A 22,221-nucleotide genomic window follows, 5' to 3' on the forward strand; every position below is an offset into this window, starting at 1 on the left:
ACTGATCCACGGAGAAAGTTCAATGCCAAGTGGCTTTTGACTTTAGGCGGTCTAACAAGACACGTACACACACGAGCACACGCTACACACGTGCATGCACACTCCCACGTGTGTACTGACTACTTCCAGAAGCGTCCTGACGCCCAGGGGAACTTACCTCTGCTTCGTTTCTGATCGTGTTTACTTGGTTGATGAGCTTGCAGTAGGCCTGGAACAGAAGCAGCAGCTGGAAGTGCAGTTTGTACAACCGCCTGCAAAGCTCCAACTCCTGCAGAGAAGCGGTGTTAACAGCGGAGGTTAACCGAGGCGCCCGCTTTCCAGACCTGACTAGATCGCATACTTCAGTGAAACATCACACGTAGGTTAAAACCATCTCGGCATTTGTGCTTCCGCAGTAAGCAAGTTAATACGGTGTGAAGCTGATGGGAGGCAGGTGTAAAGTGCTTTGGGGGCTGGCATTCACATAACAAGGCTTTGCTGCTGGTTACAGAATCCCTTTTTAGTAGGAAGCACGTTGTCACACCGGACAGACAGGGTCAGAAGGCAGTATGTAGGATGCTTTGGAGGAGAGGACTCAGTGTAAATTGGAAACTCTAAGCTGCTGCTGGGAGAAATTTGCAGCTGCACAGGCTCTGGTCCCATGAGGTCCTGATGCACCTGTCAACCGGGGCAGAGCGAAACTGGGTGTCCTCTTACCAAAAGGAAGGGGCTTCTAGAGAAACGGACTCTTTAAGAAAACCACCTGGTGATCTCATTTAAGTGAGACTGCGAAGCGGACATGTGCGATTCCAAATTTAAAATGTAAAAGGAGAGATGTCAGGTATAGATGTATAAAAAAAAAAACAACTAACTGCTGGTTGCATATTCATTATAAAGTCTTAACTGTTTCATTTTATAGGACCAACATGGTCATGGATTAGGGGCTATGCAAACCTGAAGCACATACTCTTTTTCAAAGTGGTCAATGGCAAAACATTGCTAGGTCACGAGAGGACACATGGCAGATGAAAACCAGTTTGTCTCGCAAGGATAAGGAATCTATAAATCAAGACAGGCCACTTACTGCTAGAATTCCCATTTGCTAAGCAAGGTGATCGGGTCACAAAAAATACAAAGAGAAAAAGATCAAGAATTAGTATAAGAAATCATTGTAACTAAGGTTACAGATGCCCCACGCAAACTGAAGAACACATTTATACCCCAAACAACGCTTTATGAAGTCCTTTCCAAACTACTTTCTGGACACTTATTGTAATAACTTCAGGGTGGGCTGTGTTTTCCCTCTGGCAAATAAAAATTTGCACTACAGTTTAGTTTTGTATAAAAGCCACAAAAAAATAGAACAAAGTGATCTTGGGACCCCTAACTGTTGTAAATGTTCTTCCATCTAGGATTTTTTGTCCTTCTCCCAACAAACCTAACTGTAATAACATCTCCATGAGTGCAGTGGGAAGTTTATTAAATGAATTTACCATTATTATTTTTTTTTTAACCAAAGGATTGGCTGAATTGGCTCCTAATTTTACACAGAAAAATACTTATCCTACCTAGCAGCAGGCTCTCTGGTGTGGCTCATTCTAGACGTTCCTACCTGTTCGTCTCTTAGATGTCAGGCTGTCTCACTCCTGCTGAGGCCCACAGGACAGAACACGGAGAGCTAGTGTGTTTTTACAGTACACTTCAAATGGCATTTATGCCAGAAGTTTGACCTAACTAGGTGTGAAGCAAGTGGAGATGGCGTATGTGAAAGACAGAGTGAAAAGCCCTCGGATAAAGAGTGACTTGGAATCAAAACAGACTGTTGGTGTGTAAATGGAGCTTCTGGAACCTGCTTTGCTGAAGTGTCCTCGGAAGGGCTTTTTATTTTATTTTATTATTATTTTTTTAAACCACATTTATTCCTGTCTGTTTAGAAAGGATTTGCTAAGTAAAGGTGAACTTTAGCTCTATCACAGCTGACCATAAATTATGCAAACAGTGGCCCGGTAACATTAGCAGAGCACAATCCAAATGTCAGTTAGCAGGAGGTTTTACTTCTAAGGTTTTATTTCATATAGTTTATTTCAGGTGGGAATTCAAGCTTTAAATCCCTTTTCTTATTCCTGTTAGCATGTTAAATGGAACCGATTGTACACATACAGGCCAGCAGTGTCGGATTGGACGTGCGCTGATAAAACTTATGGCCGCTACAGTTATAGGCAACCACACAAACTATAGCTGTGAATGACCAAAACTGACACATACACACATTTTAAGTACACTGATATTTGCATGATAGATTTTTGTCTTCATTAGTTCAATAAAATATTACTGACAGCTTGTATAGACTGGCACACCGGCACGGGCAGCATAAAGCCGTAAAAGGAAGAATAGAAACCAGTCTTAAGTGGAGTCTCCATTTTTCACTCAGTACATCTCAAGCTGTTCACTGAGTCTTGGAGATTATGGAATTGTTTTAGAGGTAGAAGGATTATAAGAACCACTCAGCATCTCCACCTCGCTTATTCGATGCTCATAGGGATCAAAAATATCCACTGGGTTCAATTCTAGAGTTAACCTCCATCTTATTTCTTTATCCATGATTTTAATTTTCCTTTAAAATAGAACAGAGCTTAGAATTACCTGTCTAGGTTTGAATCTTGGTTTCTACTATTTACTTATGAGATAAATTAGCCTCACTTCCCTCATCTTCAAAATGGGGATAATGAAGGGACTGTTCAACTGAGCTGTAAGGAGTTAATTATGAAATATATACTGGCATTGTGCCTGAAAAGCTTAATAGTTAAAAGAATGATTTTCTCAAGATTTCATTCTTATATTAGTATAACTTCTATGGAAACACACTATTATAAATGTAACTGGAGTTGAAAAAGGTGGGAATTCAAATGTCAGGTGTGGAGGTGTCTGAGCTGCTGAAGGCTTGCTTCTAATATGACGTTTCTCCCACTGGAATAACATAGGTCTTAACATATTATGGGGTGGGGGGCGTATTATAGATGTGCCTTTCTCTAAGAAAATGTGTTGCTATTGCTTAAAACAACTAGGGAAAAACATAACGGACCCACAATTTCATATTTAGAGTAGTATATATAGCACATTGCTCTAGGGTCTGTTTTTCTCACCAGACAATATATCCACAGAATACTAATGTACAACCATTTTTTTTTTCCCCTAAGAGGCAGATACGACTAAATGCCGACCTGGACTGTCTAGATACCCATCAAGCTTATCTAACTCAATGTTATTAAGCTTCAGTCACAAGCTGGTTGTTCATTTTTATTAAAGTGAAGTTTTCATTACTAAGCCAATATTTCACTGAACCTAACTTTCAAAAAGATTGTTCTGATAAACCAAAATGAAAAAGGCTTACAAACGTTCTAGGAATATCGAGTACGTACAATCGCATGCATACTTTTTTTTTTTTTTTTTATAACGCCCAGTGTCCTCACTCAGCAGAAAGACTTACTTGTGCATTGGTGTTTATCCTATATATGTCTTCACTGGCACCGAACGTCCTCTTACAATTCTCTAACCACTATAGAAATAAGTAAGGGTAAATAAATTTCAATAGTCATCACAGAATAAACAAAACTAGCATTACAAGTCTGTCTCTATAAAGCCAGAAACAGACCTGTAGATACAATTTATCTCCACCTAAGGCCAATCATTAATATGGAACATACCAATAAGGGATCAATACAACAAGAGGCATACACTGAGTTTATTAACAAAGACGGAATTGGTGTGCTTGGGACCCTCAGTGTCCCATATTGTAAGATCCTTCGCTTTGTAGATTTTATTGGAAATCTTTGCTGTCTCTACCTGACCTTTGTGTCTAAATGTGAGATGTGGAAAATGAAAGATTCACTTTCTCTGTGGTCAATTTAATAAAGGTAACTTACAGAAAAAGAAATGAGCTAGGGTTGTCTGCTCATCCAAAATGTAGTTCTCTGAAGACGCACGCCAATTTTAATTAGTGAAACAGAAACCAAGATCCATCTAAATCCTGTTTCTATTTATTTCCTTTCCTTCTGGATGGTAATAAATGACAAGCATGCTATCTCTAAGGCATTCTGGATATAGAAGCCAAATGCAGGTTTTCTTTACCTGAGAGGGCTATTCTTACAGTCGATACTAATTTAAAATAAAGCAGCATTGTGGATGTATGTGTAGAAAAATGGAGCCACAGAGTTTCCAAAGTGAGGGCTAAGGGCCTTCAGATGAAGCTCTGGGCTTTGATGGTTGATGTCGTCAGTTCTTCTGACTGACTGGGCTTGTGGCTTCATTTTTGGGGTGTGTGTGTGTGTGTGTGTGTGTGTGTGTGTGTGTGTTTGAAATTATTAAGTAATCAAATCAACCACACAGACTGCTTCCTTTGAGAAAGACTACCCGCTCATTAAGTTGCTCCCTGGAAAACATCTTAGTGTTAGGTATTTAAAATCCTCAGCTGGAGCTCAGTGTTCCACAGACAAAGAATGAAAATGAGAAATGGTAACTGTTTCAAAAACAATCTCTTTGACCTTTTGTTCCTTTTGATCTCAATCACCCAGACTGCAACTGGCTCTTGGGTTATTTTCTTGACAGCATCTTGGAATACAAACATGTTAAACCTTTCTGGTAAGATATGGCTGGTGGCAGTCACTGTCAAAAGCCATCGACAGACTTCTTGACAGCAGCAAAATCCAGCTGACATCTACCACGGAACTCAGGCGTTCATCTCCATTCTTGTAACATGCTACAATGCATATGCACTGAATTATAACTACTTGCCCAGTTTGTCCAAGTCAACTAGTAAATGGAAAAAGAGTTGATTATTTACTGCCTATTCTGAAAAAATTAAACATCACATACCCTATCTAGCATTTTAGAGAACACTATTTATTTGATTTTATCCCCAATAATGGAGTCCCATGACTGTATACTAGCCTTCTAACAGCATGCCCCAGAGGGGTCACGCAGAGAACCCCTACTTCCTACCTCATTGCTCTCATCATGTTTTCTTTGCTCAAATGAAGGTGAAAGTTCAGCTGTGGAGGGAGGTTCCGTTTCTAAGCACGACAGAGCAACTTATGTACAAGCAAGCAAGCAATTGTCCAAGGACAGTACAGACACTGAACTCTCAGCCAGGACTTCGGTAAAGTACTGCAGTGAGCCCTGCATCTGTCCCTTGCTGGAGAGCCTGGACAGACAGCGGTAGCTACAAATTCATGCCCTAAGGTTTCTGTAGGCTGTGACATGCAGTTATCAGTGATAGTGAGGTACCAAGGGCTGAGACGCTGAAGGAAAAAGGGACACTTTAGTAAGTGAGCCTGTTTGTGTAGCTTCCTCTTGGGGCCCTTGACATGCTGAGCAAGTGCAGGAGAAGGTGCTAGAAGAAAAATCAATTTCTAGTCCCATGGTGCTGGGGAGATCAATGGCCAACTCCTCCTAAGACTTGGAGGTCCTGCTCACTTCAGGCTATCACACCTGATCTGTAGAGGATTGAAGAACCCTAAATGTGGATCAAAAACAGTAGCTGGGGCTGGGGACAGATCTCAGTGGTGGAGGCCTTACCTGGCACACATAGGCCCTATAAAAACAAAAGCCACAGCTAGTAGAGCAACTGCATAAAGACACTCCTTGATAGAACAGGAGACTGAAAGCAAGGCAATGAAGCCGTGTAGGTAAGGACTGGGCAGACGGAACCCCAGGAGTCAAGGTTTATTTCTCTCTCTCAGCGAAGTCAACAGTCTTGCCCTTGGAACACAACAGCAGCTTTGCTGTAAATTATACTATCAAAAGGGCTGTTATTGGTGTCTGTCATATTCCAGAGTCTGTCTACTCCTATGTAGGGAGTAACTGATTTGAAATCTCTATGTGTCAGTGGCTAGAAGTAAAACTTCAAATTTTACTGTTCTAGATTTGTCTACAAGGGGTATAATATTTCTAGCATGTTATCTTGGTGGCAAATATTAATTCAGTTCTAGGTATGAAAAATGGCATAAATAATGTATAAACAACTAGGGTGGCCATGTCCTCAAAAGACTTTGTTTTCACATATCTGGCTAGCTGTTTATTTTCTGTAAAGTTATAGGATCCTATGTTTGAGAAAATTGTATAATTACAAGCATTTGTATGGTCATATACATTTTAGGATTTCCATTATTATGCTGTTTGATTTTCAAGTACATTAATTCTATAGATGATATCTTTACAAAATTGGATCTTCTGATACAAAAAAAAAGAAAAAGAAAAGAAACATGGTTTGGTCCTCTGGTCCATTTCTCATGGTCATGTCTGGAGTTTCTGAGTGAAGGTCTAGCATGTCATTAGCTAGATTATCTGTATGCATTTGATGTTGCCTCATGAAAAGCAGTTACCTGTTGCTGTAAAATCAACCACCCTAACATGTAATGGCTTTTAAAATAACAGCAAAAAGAAAAACCTACTTGCTATGTGTATAACCACTATCAGTGAAAATATGTTCTGTTTCTGGTTTGACTAGGATCAGCCATGATTCTCTGGTTATCTGATGGTTTGACCAGAGCCTCAAAGTTCCAAGCAGGCCTTACTCCTACACCTGATTTGTTGGCTCTTAGCTGGGATGCCTCTCTTTTCCTCTTGTAGTAGGGGTCAGAGTCCAAGTCTCCTGGAATTTCCCAAAGCTTCCCATACCCTGAGGAGTTTGGTGGCAGAAGCAGACACTGTAGAAGACCTCTCCAGGCTTGTCCTGGGAGTTTTGGTGTCTTGTCCATGCTGATGGTTGGTTAGAGTCAGTTACAAGGCTGTCCCAGACTGCAGCGTGGGTGGTACTGAGCTGTGCTGGAAAGGTGTGCAGACCAGAGAGGCCTGACTTACTGGGCCATTGCGTTAACAACCACAGTGTCTAGGATAGGCAGTGACTTCTGAAGACCCACAAGGCACAACCCCAGTGGGATAGACAGACTGATAACTCGCATCTAATTAAACCAAAAGTTTTCTGGTCATCAAAAGATACTTCAGTAGCCAAAATGATAGCCCCAGAAAGAAAAGCACCTTCAATACATACATCTAGTAAAAAGCATGTATCGAGGGCCAGCATGATGGCTTAAAGGTTACAGGCACTTGCCACCAAGCCCGACAACCGGAGTTGGATCTCTGGGAGCCACATGGTGGAAGGAAAAGAACAAACTCCTACAAGGGTCTATGACTACTACATGCCATAGTATGCCCCTTCCTTGCCCACAAACATAAATAAAGCTTATATTTAAAACAAAGACCTCTTCTGAATACCCGAGAAAACAGCTCTTGACAGACACCCACAAGCTACCCCCGAGGAAGATATCTATGCTCCAATAGAAACGTAAGACAAATAAGATTTTACTCCATACCCACCGGAATGACATATAATCTATTCCACACCCACCAGAATGACAGAAATTACAAAAACCAGTACCAGGTGATCACCAAAGGATGAGGCAATAGAAAGGTAATGTCCACCTGCTAACAGTTTTTACTAAAACTGCTTAGTAGACTCACACATGCTACGGCCTAGCCATTCCATTCCATTCCCAAAGGGCTCCTCGGCAGGTGCGTGGACCTCTGCATGCAGACAGCAGCATCTGCAGGGTGACTTGACCGCACCTGATAATTCCCTGCCCTGAAAGCCCCTTTCTTCCATCTCATTAGTCTTTCAGACCAAATATGAGCTCTCACTCCCCTGATATGGAGAGAGCGCCTTGGTACAAGTATTTTCTTTCCCCGAAGTAATCCTCCAACCCCAAATTCAGTCAGACTCCAAGATCATGTCCCAATCCCACCAATTTTCCTTCCCCTTGGAAATCATACACAGTACTTGGCTCAGAACTGCTTTGCCAGACCATCTGACTGAGAAGCCTCAAGTCACTGGCACTTTTTTCTTTTTTTACTCATAACTTATGTGACATACTTTACTATTCTGAATAACTACAGCTTGAATGCCCCTTATCCAAAAAGCTTGGGACGAGACTGTTTCAGGTTTTGGACTATTTGCATATACACAAAGTTTGTTTTTCTTAAAGGAATGAAACCCAAGTCTAGCACACGATTCACAGACACAGAGCCTGCAGGAAACTTAGTACAAGTCTGTATAAAAGCGGAGGGGCTACTGTTCCCGCCACTTGGGGGCACGGTCTGGTTGCGCTAACGTCACTACCACAGTCTTAATTAAGCTTTTGATAATCAGTTCTTACATTATGTTGTGACCCATCACATGAGGTTAGGTGTGGAATTCTCCACTTCTGACATCATGTTGGTGCTTAAAGTTTCAGGTTATAAAGCATTTTGGATCAGGGACACTCAATTTGCATTCACATGTACAATTTGTGTTATATATCCTTACCTAGAATATGTAAGGAAAGAAGAACCAAGTTTGACACTCAGTTCTTCACAGGTCTTTAAATGTGGTATATTTAATAATTAGTAGTGAGAATTTCATCTATTTTAGGAAAATGCCTATAAAGTTTGTGTGGGAGAACATTTTTCTGCTTGTTTTTCTGCATCTGTCAACTGAAATCACGCTGGAGTGACTTAGGGAACCGGACCGGTGTTTAAATGGCTGGCTAGAATTGCGGAGCCATTTCTTAGCAGGCTACATCTATAATCTACTCCAAGCTTGTTGTCCCCCCCACCCCACCCCACCACCATGGCAGAAGATGAGTTCTATCAGAGACTGCAGATGCTCTTGGCTACAGCTGTCACTCCAAACCCCACTCCTTACCCCTCCCGCCATGCTGCCCACAGCTGTGGTCTCCCACTGTGCTCACAGGCTCCTTTCTAAAAGCCAAAGACAGGAATTCTTCGGACAGAGAAAGAAGAGCTGCCCCAGGGCCCACCACAAGGCCAGTGGCAGACATCTGTCCAGGGTGTACTGCGTCCAGATCAACATTTGTAGCATCCCAACGCATGTTGGGATTTGTGTGTGGAGGAGACTGACCTGCTCAGCTGCTTCTCTCTTGGTGTTGTAGGTATCCAGATGTTCCTGCAGCTCCAAGACACTGAACTTGAGTGTTTCTAGCAAACCGCAGGCCATTAGCTGTGAAAGCAGACAAACTGATTTCCTTCTTGAAAGGTCACGGAATACCTGCCAGCTGGTTATTGACACACTCTGACCAGTGTGCACCTCAGAGGCACTGTCCTGGAAGCTTCCTCTAAGCATGCAGCTGTCTAACCTAGGAATATTTGCAGCATGGCAGGGAAGGCCAAAGCGCTCTGGATATATTGCAATGAGAGGTCTAGTCCTCTGCCAATTTTTGTTCGAGAACAGGAAAGAACACATATACATCTCTAGAGTATGACACTTCCGCTTCCTCATCCTGGATTCTATACATGTAGGAAGAGGGCAGAATCAGCAAAGTCTGGACAGCATTTCATACACTGGAACGGAATTTTTTTTTTTTTTTTGAGACAGTCTTACTATGCAGTTCTGGCTGGCCTAGAACTTTCTCTATACAGTATACTGGCCTTGAACTCAGAAATCTGCCCGCCCCTGCCTCCTGAAAGTTGAGATTAATGGTATGTTTCACCATGCCTGGATGGAATGACATTTTGCTACACATGTAGATCAGGGTTAAGATATGAATGCTCACATTTCAGAATTGAGAACTGCTTTTTACAAAAGGCCAGGAAATGAACAACATCATTCCAATACAGTCATCGTACTTGTGCTTTGAATGAGGCCTTTGTTATAGAGAGGGGATAGCTTGGAACGCATTATATACTCCAGGCTATCCTCCAACTCCCCATCCTTTTCACCTCAGCTTCCCAAGTGCTGGGATTTCGAGATGGGCACCAGCATGCCTGGCTTACCGTCTCGGCGTCCACAAAGACGGTGGGGCATTCTGAACATGTCATCATCACTTCCAGCGAGCTTTTAAACTTGGTACCGATGCGCTGTAGACTCTCACCAAGAAAGCCCACGGCTTCGTTTGTTAGCTCCCCAAACTTTCTTTGAATTGTCTACAAGGAAAAGCATGAGAGAAGTTTAATATTTTATAAAGTAAAAAAAAAGTCTTTCCCCACTTTTATGTAAAGAAGTGGAACTCACAACTGAAATCATTGTAATGACATATAGAATTCTATTAGCAGATCTGTTAGGTCTCTATTGTTGATACAAATGTAAACTATTTTTATATTCCTGTTTAAGATAATTTGTATATTGATACAAATACAGAACTATATTTGTTATAATGTACATATATTTCTACTCTTATTTGAAATATTTGTATATTGATACAAATGTTAATTTATACCTGTCATACTGTATGTATGTTCTACTTCTGTTTAGGATATTCTGTATATTGATATATATCTAAGATTATTGTCATATTGCGTATCGCACTATACATTCCTACCTCTGTTATAAATATCTTGTGTATTGTCACAATTTTGAAGTCATCATCCTTTACCGTACATTTGCTTATAGACTGTTTACCTTGTTTACATGAAGCCTTAGTCCTTAGATTATTTTGGTAGATAAGACTTATAGATTTATAGTCACCTATGCTTGTCATCTCTATAGTTATGTTGGTTAGGTTATCTAGATTTACAGATACATAGGTGGGATAGACAGGTAATCTTCAAACACTTCATAGACCTAGAGAATATGGCATTTAAATAACTTAGAATTCTGTTGACGTGGGACACAATTGCTCCTGGCAGCACCAATTTGATCCTGAGAGAATGTTGGGCTTCTAAGACATTTCCATTTGGAAGTTTGTCTTCTTGGCACAAAATGGCCTATTGGGCAAAGAATTGCCCTTGTCTCAACTGCTGACAATATGAGTGCTTCTGGACAAGCAGGACACAAGGAAAAGTGACTTCTGAACTCTGCCAAGACAGGGTAAGATGGTCTTTCAGAATTTCTGCTTCTGAAAATGGTCTGTCAGACCAGGTCTAGGCCTGTAGCCAATTTGAATGCACCAACAATGCTGAGAAACATTAGGTGACTGTCCAGGCTGCCAGCTGTCTCTGTCTACTCTTGTAAGACTCCCGAAAGTTGCTTGCATCCATCTTCCATTTCTCAGGTACCATTATATTCCTTCTCAGGTCTTTGATGGGATTGAAGACTAACAGTTATAGTTACAACTTAGTATGTGTGTGTGTGTGTGTGTGTGTGTGTGTGTGTGTGTGTGTGTGTGTAACCTTAGATAGAACATATTAAGTATTAGATTCAGGTTCTTTAGGATAGGACACCTTTTGGAATGATCTTTGTAACATGCCATTTACCTACGCTCCAGACTTCTCTGGATTTTAGTATGTGTTTCTTGCTTGATATTGTTTGCATTGGTTGTAGTTCCATCTTATCTGGGTCATTATCCCTCATTATTCCTGGACAATATTTGATAACCTTTCCTTGTATATAGTCTTGTATTAGGTTAGAACTTTCTTATTTAGACAAAAGGGGGAGATGTAGTGGGTAGCCATTTCAGCCTTGATCTGGAAGTTCCAACCCCCACTGAGGCTTCGGTAACTGTCACACCTACAAGGCGGGGCCAAGGGAGGACCCTGAAGACCCGAGATCCAGATGCGCCAGCTCTCTTGGTTCCTGGACCCTGGACGCTGGAGGTAGACCGAGCAGAGTTCTCCAGAGAACACTGCCGGACTGTACTGCGTCTTTCCCAGACCCTGCTACCTACTATCCCTTCATTTGTAAGTTACGCCACTAAATAAATCTCCCTTTTAACTACGTGGAGTGGCCTTAATAATTTCACCAATAACTAGTCACTGAAAAAATAAAACATCTAGTCCATTTTATTTTGTTTGATTTCAATTCTTAGCATTCTAGTAATCACTGTACTATTTTTCTTGAGTATTTCTGTGTATTTTTACTATATGCTCTTGCACTAGTTAAGTTACACAAGAACAATATCCAAGTGTGTGCATCCACTTCCAGATCCTCAGCTCCTGGAGTTCCTTCACATCATTAGGTGCTCATGAAGGGCTGTGTGAGAGCTCCCTGGCTCAGCTGTTCACTGAGTGGATCGGATCCTTTTGAGAGAAGGTTCTATTTTATATGTTTTAGTTTTGTGTGTGTGTGTATGAGTGCTGTCCGTCTGTCTTTTTGTTTGTTTGTATGGTTGGTTTCCTTTGGTTTTGTTGAGATCAGTCTCACTATGTAGCTCTGACTAGCCTTGAACGCACACTGTTCCTCTTCACTCAGCCTCCTGAGAACAGGGAACTATAGGTAATGCACGTCCATCTGGCTGAAATTCAGTTTTTCACAGAGGTGACAAGCTAAAATGGAAAGACCAAAGGACACACTGGCTTTGCCAGTCTGAACCTGAAAAAAAAATTTCACCTCACACGGAATGGGCTCACAACAGCCTAGAGAAACCCTTTCAAACTGTGTAAAATGAATACTATACTCACTCTCTGAGCCTCTTTCCTCATTTACGAAACAAGGTAGTAATTACTACCTCACAGGGCTTTAGTTTACATTTATATCAACGTATAAGTGCAAATTACAGTGCAAATTATCTAAGGCTGCTATTTTACTAAATTTGTTTACTAGTATATACAATAATCTACCATAATATCTTATTACCTGTCCACACTATATATTATTTCTTTAGAAGACATGTCAACAAACACCTAATGAGGTTGGGTACCGTGGCACACACCTGTGTTCCCAGCTACCTGGGATGGTTAGGTAGGAAAATCATTTGAGTCTAGGAGTCCTGGCCTGTAGTGAGCTCTGACCATCAGCAGGAATACAGTGATTTCCCAGGAGCAGGGGGTTATCACATTGCCTGGGGAGGCGAACCAGCTGGGTGTAGGAAATAACTAATGTGTATCTGTGCATATGTGTATAGTGCCCCTAGATGGTATAAGGACTGGAGGGGAGGGTCAGAGGCATTGGGAAACTGCCACTACACTGGTAAGGAAGGAGAAAGCCAAGGGCAGAGCAGTAAGTACAGAAGGTTAAGTGGAAACTCCCACTACTAAGCACTAAACACCCACGAAGGAAGCTGGAGGCTGGAGGGCCCCAGAAACATCAGTGGATCGTGCTCTGCTGGGCTTCCCAAGGCATGCGAGCTAGCATAGGTGGCGAAGAAAGATGGCGGACAGTTAACAGGACTGGGATCTCTGTGCCTTAGACACTTTCCTTCCCCACATGACGCTCAAAGTGATATCCACGTGCCGTGGTGCTGCATTAGAATATTTACTGAAAAGCATCGAGTACAGCGCTTATTATTACTATTACCTAAGGTGGAATGCAGCTCCAGTTACTCAGTTCCCATGGCGACGAAAGCATCACCTAGCACCTCATTATACACATTTCGAACCTCCCTGTAACAAGCTGGTGAAGGGCAGGCACAATGGTGTGCCTTTATCTCTCTGGCACCCAGGATGGTACCCAGCACTCTACAGAAAGTCAGTCAGAACTTGTGTTGGAGTCTTGTAGCAATGTTACTGCAGGTTTTCGCATCGGCACTAATAACTGATTAATAGGGCGGGTGTACTACAGGCAAATGACGAAAACGTTACCTTCCTAGAAGCACGTGTTTGTTAAAGAAAATCAGTAGGCATGTTCAAGCCTGAGATGCCAAGTACAGAAGCCTCACTGTACCAGACTGTTGTAATGGGCACCCGGAAGCCTTAACCTCCACTGACCTGAAACAGCCTTGAGAACACGTGGAAGGTAAACACCGCGCACGATCCGTCCGTGTCTGACAGCATCTGACTGACATGGCAGCGCCAGGCCTCTTCCTCATCCTCGTAAGCCACGGGCTGAAAGGCTGCTATGATGGCGGACAGAAAGGGCGTGGGCAGAGGCGACGAGGACTGCACTTCCGGAAAACCATCCTGTTCGTCTTCCTCTTGACTGGAGACACAAAAGCCACAGTGATCGTCACGCTGTCTGAAAAGGAGACTCGCAGTACCTCACACCACTCAACAGAGACTACTTCACATATACACGTTAGAGAATGCAGCCTGAACGCCCTGGGATGCCACAAACGAGTGCAGGGTCTTCCTGTCTTAGAACTCTCTTACTTCTAGCAGTTATCTTAACCCAAGTCTACAATATGTTACTACTGGATTAACACTAGTTACGTCTACAAAGAATATGGATTAGGACAGGGCACAGTGGCGCACACTTTTAATCTCAGCACTTGGGAAGCAGAGGCGAGTGATTCTCTGTGGGTTTGAGGCCAGCCTGGTCTACATAGGAATTTCCAGAACAGCTAGGGCTACCTAGAGAGACCATCTGGAAACAATCAATCAATATTGATTAGAGTACTTTTATATTGTGATCTACTTTGGATTCCTTAATAAAATTCTGTTTTATTCATTTAGTCTCTCTCTCTCATCTATTTTTCCACTCATGTATGTGTGTGTGTGCATGCAAGTACACGTGTATTCACATATATGCTACAGCACATGAGTGGGGAGGTCAATCCACGGGGATAGGTTCCTTTACTATGTGGATCCTGGGAATTGAACTCAGGTCATCAGGCTTTGTGGCAAGTGCCTTTATCAACTAAGCCATTTTACTAGTCCTGAACCCCGCTTTTTTTTTTTGAAGAGACCTTCGTTGATGGTAACATTGGGAAAATTTTGATTGCATACTTCTGCGTCAAGGACTGGGTTTCACAAAGCATTAGCAAGGTTAGATTCTGTTACTGTTTTCATTTTGCAAATGAAGAAACAAAAAGTTGAGTAGATCAAATAATGTGCCCGAGGGGCTAATGGGGAGGGTGAAAGGCAGAATTTGACCCCTGGATCATAGGCCCAAAGCCACATTACCAGCCACAACATATATTCAGCTCAGCAATTTCAGAAGCACCTGCACGTGCCCAGCAGTAAGGCAGACAAGGGAGTGGACAGAAGGGTGGCTCTTTCACCTCAGGGATCTCTCATTCCTACATCAAGACAGTCAAAACATAAAACCGGAGCAAGGGAAGAAGATGAAGCTGTGTTTCTGTCGGTCTCAGTATTTCAGTCACATGCTCCACAGAGAAATGTGACCTGAGTCTCGACACTGAATGGTTCATGTTACAAGATGACAACTCACACCTAAGACTCAAGAACATCAAGGAAGAGAGAGTGGAAAGATTTTAAGAGTCAGAGACCAGGGTGCCTGTTGCTAGAAAGTATCTTCTAGACTTGACAGGGAAACCGCTTCTGTGAGACCCACACAGGAAGGCTGTTGAAAACCCCACCAAGTACCACCAGTAGCCATGCTGGTGTGCGCGGGAAAATTTGACAAGGCCCCGTCCCCAGATGAAGAGCTACAGGCGATTGACAGCTGATCAGACAGAGAGGACCCATCTCCCCAGAGATGAGCCCCTATGGGATATCTGATCCCAAATGCTCGGTCCTAAACATGTTTACATAAAAGCAGCACTAAATGAACTCTCCGTAGCGTGTGTGTGTGTGTGTGTGTGTGTGTGTGTGTGTGTGTGTGTGTGTAACAACACTGAAGAACAGGTCAGGAAGAGAGGATGCTGGAGGAGGGGGCAAACAGCTGAAAGAGGAAGAGGGTAGGGCACAAGTCATGTACATACAGACAGTATTCATGTAGGAAATTCTACATAAGAAATTTTTTTTTTTTTTTTTTAGACAGGGTTTCTCTGTGTAGCTTTGTGCCTTTCCTGGAACTCACTTGGTAGCCCAGGCTGGCCTCGAACTCACAGAGATCCGCCTGCCTCTGCCTCCCAAGTGCTGGGATTAAAGGCGTGCGCCACCACCGCCCGGCAGAAAATTTTTAACTAAGAGACTGGAGTAAGGCTTTGAGAATATCAAAATAGTCACCTGAAGTAAAAACCTAGTTTACCTTAAAAAAGTTAGTGTTTTTAAATCACTGAAGTGACTGATTTTAACAAAATATGTTGTATTCTAGACCTGTGTGTGCTCAATAGATATGCAACGCTCTACTCAGCTGTATAAATGGACCAAAGTAAACTACTTTGTTTTAGCCTTCTAGGATGACAAAAACCTGAATATTTCCCCTTGCATCATTTCTGTCAAGCCTAAACTTATGTGGGACTCCATAGGCCTTATAGTCAGGTCAGTACTATCAGAAAGACATGCTTAAGAGGGTGAACGTTTACGTATATACTTTCAAACACAGGCAAACATTCTGTATGTACTGAGTTAAAAAATCGGATACATTGTTTGCCATGACTCTTTTACCACATTAAGCATGAGGCTTTTGTCTTTCTGTAAAACTGAAATACTTGATTATTAAATATTAGTCTCAAATATTAATAATCATCAAGAGCACTGACTTTGTGCAGTGGAGAAATATTCTGACAGAATATATGAAGTTAGATCCTTTTATGGTGAACCATAAATGTTATAGAATTTAAATAGCAGACATTAGACAGCATCTTAATTTAGATCACAGAACTGTTTGGTGTGCAAACTTACGAAGAGCCACCAGAATTTCCTTTAAAAACTTAGGTAAAAATCACTCAATCCACAAATGAAGAAGAGTCTTGTTTGGGAATTATTCACATTCTGATACTACATTTTAAATGTGCAGAATATAAAATCTGAAAGGAACAGTGTATGATCCTTCACTGTTGTTGTTTAGTTTTGCTCTTTTGGGGACCCGCCACCCAGCTCCCAAATAAATCAAACATGGAGGCTTATTCTTAATTATGAATGCCCGGCCTTACCTTAGCTTGATTCTTGCCAGCTTTCCTTAACTTAAATTAACCTGTCTGTCTTTTGCCTCTTGGCTTTTACTCTCTCTCTCTTTGTATACCTTTCTTTCTTACTCCATTGCTAGCTGTGTAGCTGGGTGGCTGGACTCTGATGTCCGCCTCCTTCTCTGGCTACTTTCTTTTCCTTCCTCCTCCCAGATTTCTTTTATTTATTCTCTCGGCCTGCCAGCCCCATCTACCTTTTCTCCTGCCTTGCTATTGGCCAGTTCTTTATTAGACAATCAGGTGTTTTAGACAGGCAATGTAATACAGCTTCACAGAATTAAACAAATGCAACATAAACAAAAGTAACACATCTTAAAATAATATTCTACATTACTTCAGTACCATGAAGTGGTAGCTCAGGATTCCTACAGTAATCTAAACATTTGACCCCTGACAGGTAAGAAGTTTTGGATACATTTTAGGTTAATTTTGGTAACCCAGAAATTCATTCTACTATTGATTTTATCACTTGGCCATTTGGTATCCTGGCCAAATAGTCATGTAGTGTGCTTCTAACATGGTGTGTTAGGGATGGAATGCTCTTATTTTATATGGATACTAACAGAAAGAAAGAAAGAAAGAAAGGAAGGAAGGAAGGAAGGAAGGAAGGAAGGAAGGAAGGAAAGAAGGACATTGTATGCCTTATCTTTAAAAATGAAGAGAGTGTGATTATATACTAAATACCAATTAATCAAAATTCATAATCTGGAATGGGGGCAGGGCATGTCTGGGAAGGGGTGGGGACGAAGTAGAGACTCCTTCCTATCTGTGTGACCATGCTCACCTGGACAACCCAGAGAAATCAGCCTCTTCCTCCTCACACCGTTCATCCAGCTCCTTCAAAGCCAAGGTGACGTCCTCTTCGCAGATGGACTCGGGGTAGCTTTCCGGGGCCAGAGGCTCTGGCATGTCAGTTTCTTCTAAATCAAGGATTCCTCGACACACTAGCTGGTCCTGTTGGTCTTGAATAATGTATGACCCTTCATCTTCAAAGGCTGTAACATGTTCCTCCTTTAATACTGAACTTGTATCCTGTAAAATGATCGCAGCTTTAGCAGACTTCAACAACACTAAAAGACGTTTATCAATGCAATAAAGGACAGCCAAGATCTGAATTTCTGTTTAAATTGTCTAGTTTGTCCAGTTTTTGAATTGTGAATATATACAATTGTCTTCTTAAATGATCCCACTCTTTTTCTTTTTTCCTTTTGATTTTTGCTAAGCAATTTACTACTGATTCAAATCCCCAGTCCTAGAATTAAAAAAATTACAAAATACAGCCAACTGCTCTATAAAAACACCCAACACTTTTTCTTTGTTTCCCCTTTCCTTTATGTACAGGACTTGGTGTTGACTAGAATCTATGTCCTTTGCTAAGATACCCTCTCTCATACACATTATATTTCTATATGAGGAAACTTGTCATTACACTATACAGTCTCTCTTATTTGACCTATCTATCATTCCTTTCACTTTACCAAACACGGTAAATTATAGCTGTAGATAGGGAGATGGCTCAGGACTGAACCCATTGACACTAAGGGTCGGGCTGCCCACAAGTCAGAATCAGACACTGACTGAGCAGTCATAAAGACACTCAAACAAACCACTACGTTTATTTTCCTGGTGTCTGTGATACAGAGAGCTGGCTTTAGGGTATCAGACAATAGCTCATTGCAGCTTTGAGACCCAATGAAGCCTCACAGCTAAGACAGAGTTCACAGAAGATTAGGAAACTTTAGGTTGTTAGCTTTTGAAATTAAATGAATCACAAGTGCATTTATGAAGTGAGAATGGCCGCATGTCCCTAATCCTCAGCGAATGAGCAATAAGGAAAACACATGCTATAGAGCGTAACAAGGGGATCCAGTCTACCTATCCACTGTTAACATGCTGACATAATGTTGTTGTGACTGCCAAGGAGGAGAACCAACGGGTGTTCTATCAGCTAAATAAATGAACTACCACTATTAAGAAAGAAAAACATGGTCAAAGCATGTATCGTAATGGTATCAACACTCATTTCTAACTTGCATGGATGTGAGTTTGCACCGTCTGAGTTTTCACTGATAGAACCGGTTTAGAAGCCAAGACGAACTTTTTCAGTATTAGACCTTCATTATTTTATATTTGTAGTAGTTTTTAATCTCCCTTTTATGGCTTAAAAATGGAATTTTCCCTACAAACTGTGAAAAGCAAGCAGAAGTTAGAGCCCTGGATTAGCCTGAACCCTAGTTTACTCTTCTGGAAAGAATTCTGAGCACGTTCTAGACAGGTGCTCTGCTACAAATTAATTCTTAATTATGAGTCTGTAATTAGCTCAGGCTAATATGCAAATGGCAACAGCATATACTGGCGCATGGAATGCATATGGTAAACAGCATCAGCCATATACACATGTCTGCTAGCACCCAACCAAAGGGAGAGCATGGCCTGAGACAACGGAGGCCAATCTCTGAAGGAAACAGCCGATAGAAGGTGGCTAGGGATGGGATTCTGAGCAAAGACACCAGAAGATCTCAAAGGCTGAGGAATAGGGCAGAGAAACAAGAAGTACATGAAGAAAACATGGGTCTGGATGTGGTACGCAGCAAACCTTGACCTCACGGAGTAGGACCTACGTCAGCCTAATGGACTATGTTCAATCCAGTTGCAGTTTCCGTCTGAAGTTCGGTTTGAAAAGACTTAGCTCCTGAAGAAACAGACCTAGGATCCTGGAGAGAGAATTTTTCTAACACTGCTAGAAATGTCCTGACATCTACAATTTTACAGGTATAATCTTTTTCCTCTGTATCTTGAGCGTCCTGTGTCACATACTCAAACTCAGTGGCATGAAGCCCCACTTTTCATTAGCGGACACCTATATTTGGCTATCATTTGCTATTATAATTTCTAAGTGATATTTTATTGGAAAGTCTTATTATTTAGTATACAGTGAAAACTGGTAACAACTCCCATAGATTTCATTAAGTAGTACACTGGGTTAGTAGAATGGATTCCATTGTTTCTATGCAGATTAGGAGAATCAAATTTCCTTGAATTCCACAGTTGCACAAGGACAAACACATACATGTATTTTGTTACATTTAAAGGTTTACTTTCCACGTGTAAAGTTTTCTGAAACTTTCTGAAAGTTCATGACTGAAGCTTTCTTTAATGAAATCAAGTGAAGACTTCGTGCCTTCAAGAGATCAGAGAGGAAGTTTTTTGAAAGATTACTTTTATTATTTTTAGTTGTGTAGGTGTGTTTTTCTGCATGTGGGTATGTGCACATGAGAGCAGGTGTGCTGACAAGCTAGAGGGCACTGAAATTATGGATGCTGAAATTATGGATGGCTATGGACTTCAGCCATAGTTGTTGGGAACTGAACGCGGGTCCCCTCAAAGAGCAGCAAGTGCTCGTAACTACTGAGCCATCTCTCCAGCCTCTAGTAAATTGTTTCTAGTCAAAGAGAAGCCACAAAGTTTCTGCCAAGATATGCCCTCTGTGGTGGTTTGAATGAGAATGGCCCCCCATAGGCCCATATATTTGAATATTTGGTTCCCAGTTGGTGGAACTGTTTAGGAAGGATTAGGAGGTGTGGCCTTGTTGGAGGAGGTATGTTACTGGGGGTGGGCTTTGAGGTTTCAAAAGCCCAGGCTATTCCAGTTCCAACTCATTTTCTCTCATTCTCATTCTTTAACTCTCCCTGGAACTTTGAGGTAAGATCTGCACTTTAGCTACTGCTCAAGTGTCATGACCGCCTGCAGCCGTGCTCCCCACGTGAGGATGATGGACTAACGCTCGGAAACTGTAAGAAGTTCCCAATGAAATGCTTACTTGTATGAGCTGCCCTGGTCGTGGTGTCTCTGCACAGCAACAGAACCGTAATCGTAACTAAGACATTTCCTTTTCCTTCCCAGTGTTAACCACACTTTAGGGGAAATCTTCAGGAAAATATTTACGAGTAGATTTGTTCCTTTAATTTGTAAGCCATTTTACCGATAAAAATTAATTGCAGAAGTCACTGTAAAACTAATTATGATTTTAGTATCTTGGTGCTTTCCCATGCTTCTTTATTAGAGGGCAATTTGGGAACATCAGGCACTGACTGTATTGGAGACACAAGGAAACACATTCTGCCAGCCCAGCTAACGGATACAGCGCCGTCATTCCTCTGCAGGAGCTATTATTCTTTTACTATCAGTTCTAATGAAAGCTTGTTTATAAATGGCACTGTCCTAAAATCACCCTTTCCTTCTCACCCTTCATAATGAGAATGAGCCCTCGTCTAAAAAGGGGAGGAAGAGGGTAAACTGAAGTGCTCTTTCTTTGGTAGGAAAGACGTCCCCAGGGACTTTTCGGTACTTGGGAAGGAAGTCCATTAGCCCACTGTATATTGTTAGGTCATGCCAGGCTCAGGACTGTAATCCTAGCACTCGGGAGAGGTTGAGGCAGTGAGTTCCAGGCCAGCCTAGGCTAAGCGATGAGATTCCATCTCAAAAAGTCTAAATCAAAACCCAACCAAAATAAAACAGCCAGGAAACAGACAGAGGTCCCTTATATGTATGTGGGACTACATATATGTATAGGGGATTACGCTGAGGCCTCATCTCACAGGCTAACTTTCTCCCCATTCAAATCCACATTACTGTTAAATTTCTGGAGAAGATTTAATACAATGACCACTTTCTCACATTTTTAAAATTTGTTTTTACACGCTTGTTATCTGTCACTCCTGATAGGATTAAGCCTCATGCCACCAGCTGCCTGTTTTAGATGCCCAGATCCTAGAATGGTGTCTAGCATGGGACAGGGATTCAATACGCTGGGTAAGGTGGCTCACACCTGTAGTGACAGCCCTTGTGGGGCTGAGGCATGAGGACTGCAATGACTTCAAGAACTACCTGGGCTGTGGTGTAGGACCCTGCCTAAAAAGAGAAGAAATGCATGAACGCATGCTCCCCGACGCTGCATCTTCATCCAGGGCTCCAGCACGCTGCTGATCTTGAGATAGGCATTGCCATGCTTTGGGACTGGAGCATACCCCTAAAGGTCCATGAAGGAAGGGCTTGCTTCCCCAGGGTGGTGCTAGTGTGGGACTTAGTGGGGGGTGGGGTCTAGGTCAATGGGGTGTGCCCTTGAAGGCCCTTGCTCTCCTCTCTTTTGCTGTTTCATTCAAGGCCATGGGAAACAGATTTGCTTGGTATATGCTCCGCCATGATTGCTACCACAGGCCAATCTGTCAGGGACTGAAAGCAGCGAACTGGGACCCAAAAGAAGCCCATCCTCCTTTTAAGCCGATTACCTAAAGCGATATTCCAAGGCTCCTCGGCAGAGTCATGTCCTGAAAGGAGCAGCCGCATGATTCCCCGCTCTCTGATGGTGCGGTCTGTATTGAAAACGGCACTCCCTACCACCACGCATGTCTGACCCTCTTCACTTCTCTTTCTTCTCCCACCCATGTTATTCTCCGATGCTGAACTCCCTGCGGGCAGCTGGACAGACCACGTGAGTTTACATGCCATGTCCTCCGTAGGCTACCCCTCTATCTGGAAGGCCCAAGTGCCCTGAAACCTGTCCTTT

General features: G+C 42.2%; 1 protein-coding gene across 6 annotated transcripts in view; it reads right to left on the reverse strand.

Annotated features, from left to right (window-relative positions):
- Nucleotides 1–22,221, reverse strand: part of Fryl (FRY like transcription coactivator) — a 246,331-nt gene that overhangs the window by 3,205 nt on the left and 220,905 nt on the right. For 4 of the 6 annotated variants that reach the window (XM_059275978.1, XM_059275976.1, XM_059275974.1 and 1 more), the window contains 7 exons: nt 17,440–17,687; nt 13,612–13,822; nt 9,805–9,954; nt 8,933–9,031; nt 3,467–3,535; nt 1,064–1,081; nt 158–268 (listed from right to left, as the gene is read on the reverse strand). In XM_059275978.1, the coding sequence (XP_059131961.1) occupies nt 158–268; nt 1,064–1,081; nt 3,467–3,535; nt 8,933–9,031; nt 9,805–9,954; nt 13,612–13,822; nt 17,440–17,687 (906 nt within the window). The remainder of the gene's footprint in view (nt 1–157; nt 269–1,063; nt 1,082–3,466; nt 3,536–8,932; nt 9,032–9,804; nt 9,955–13,611; nt 13,823–17,439; nt 17,688–22,221) is intronic. The other 2 variants (XM_059275977.1, XM_059275975.1) reach the window with 1 other exon arrangement.

Source organism: Peromyscus eremicus, chromosome 10, assembly GCF_949786415.1.
Source record: "Peromyscus eremicus chromosome 10, PerEre_H2_v1, whole genome shotgun sequence".
Taxonomy (NCBI): domain Eukaryota; kingdom Metazoa; phylum Chordata; class Mammalia; order Rodentia; family Cricetidae; genus Peromyscus; species Peromyscus eremicus.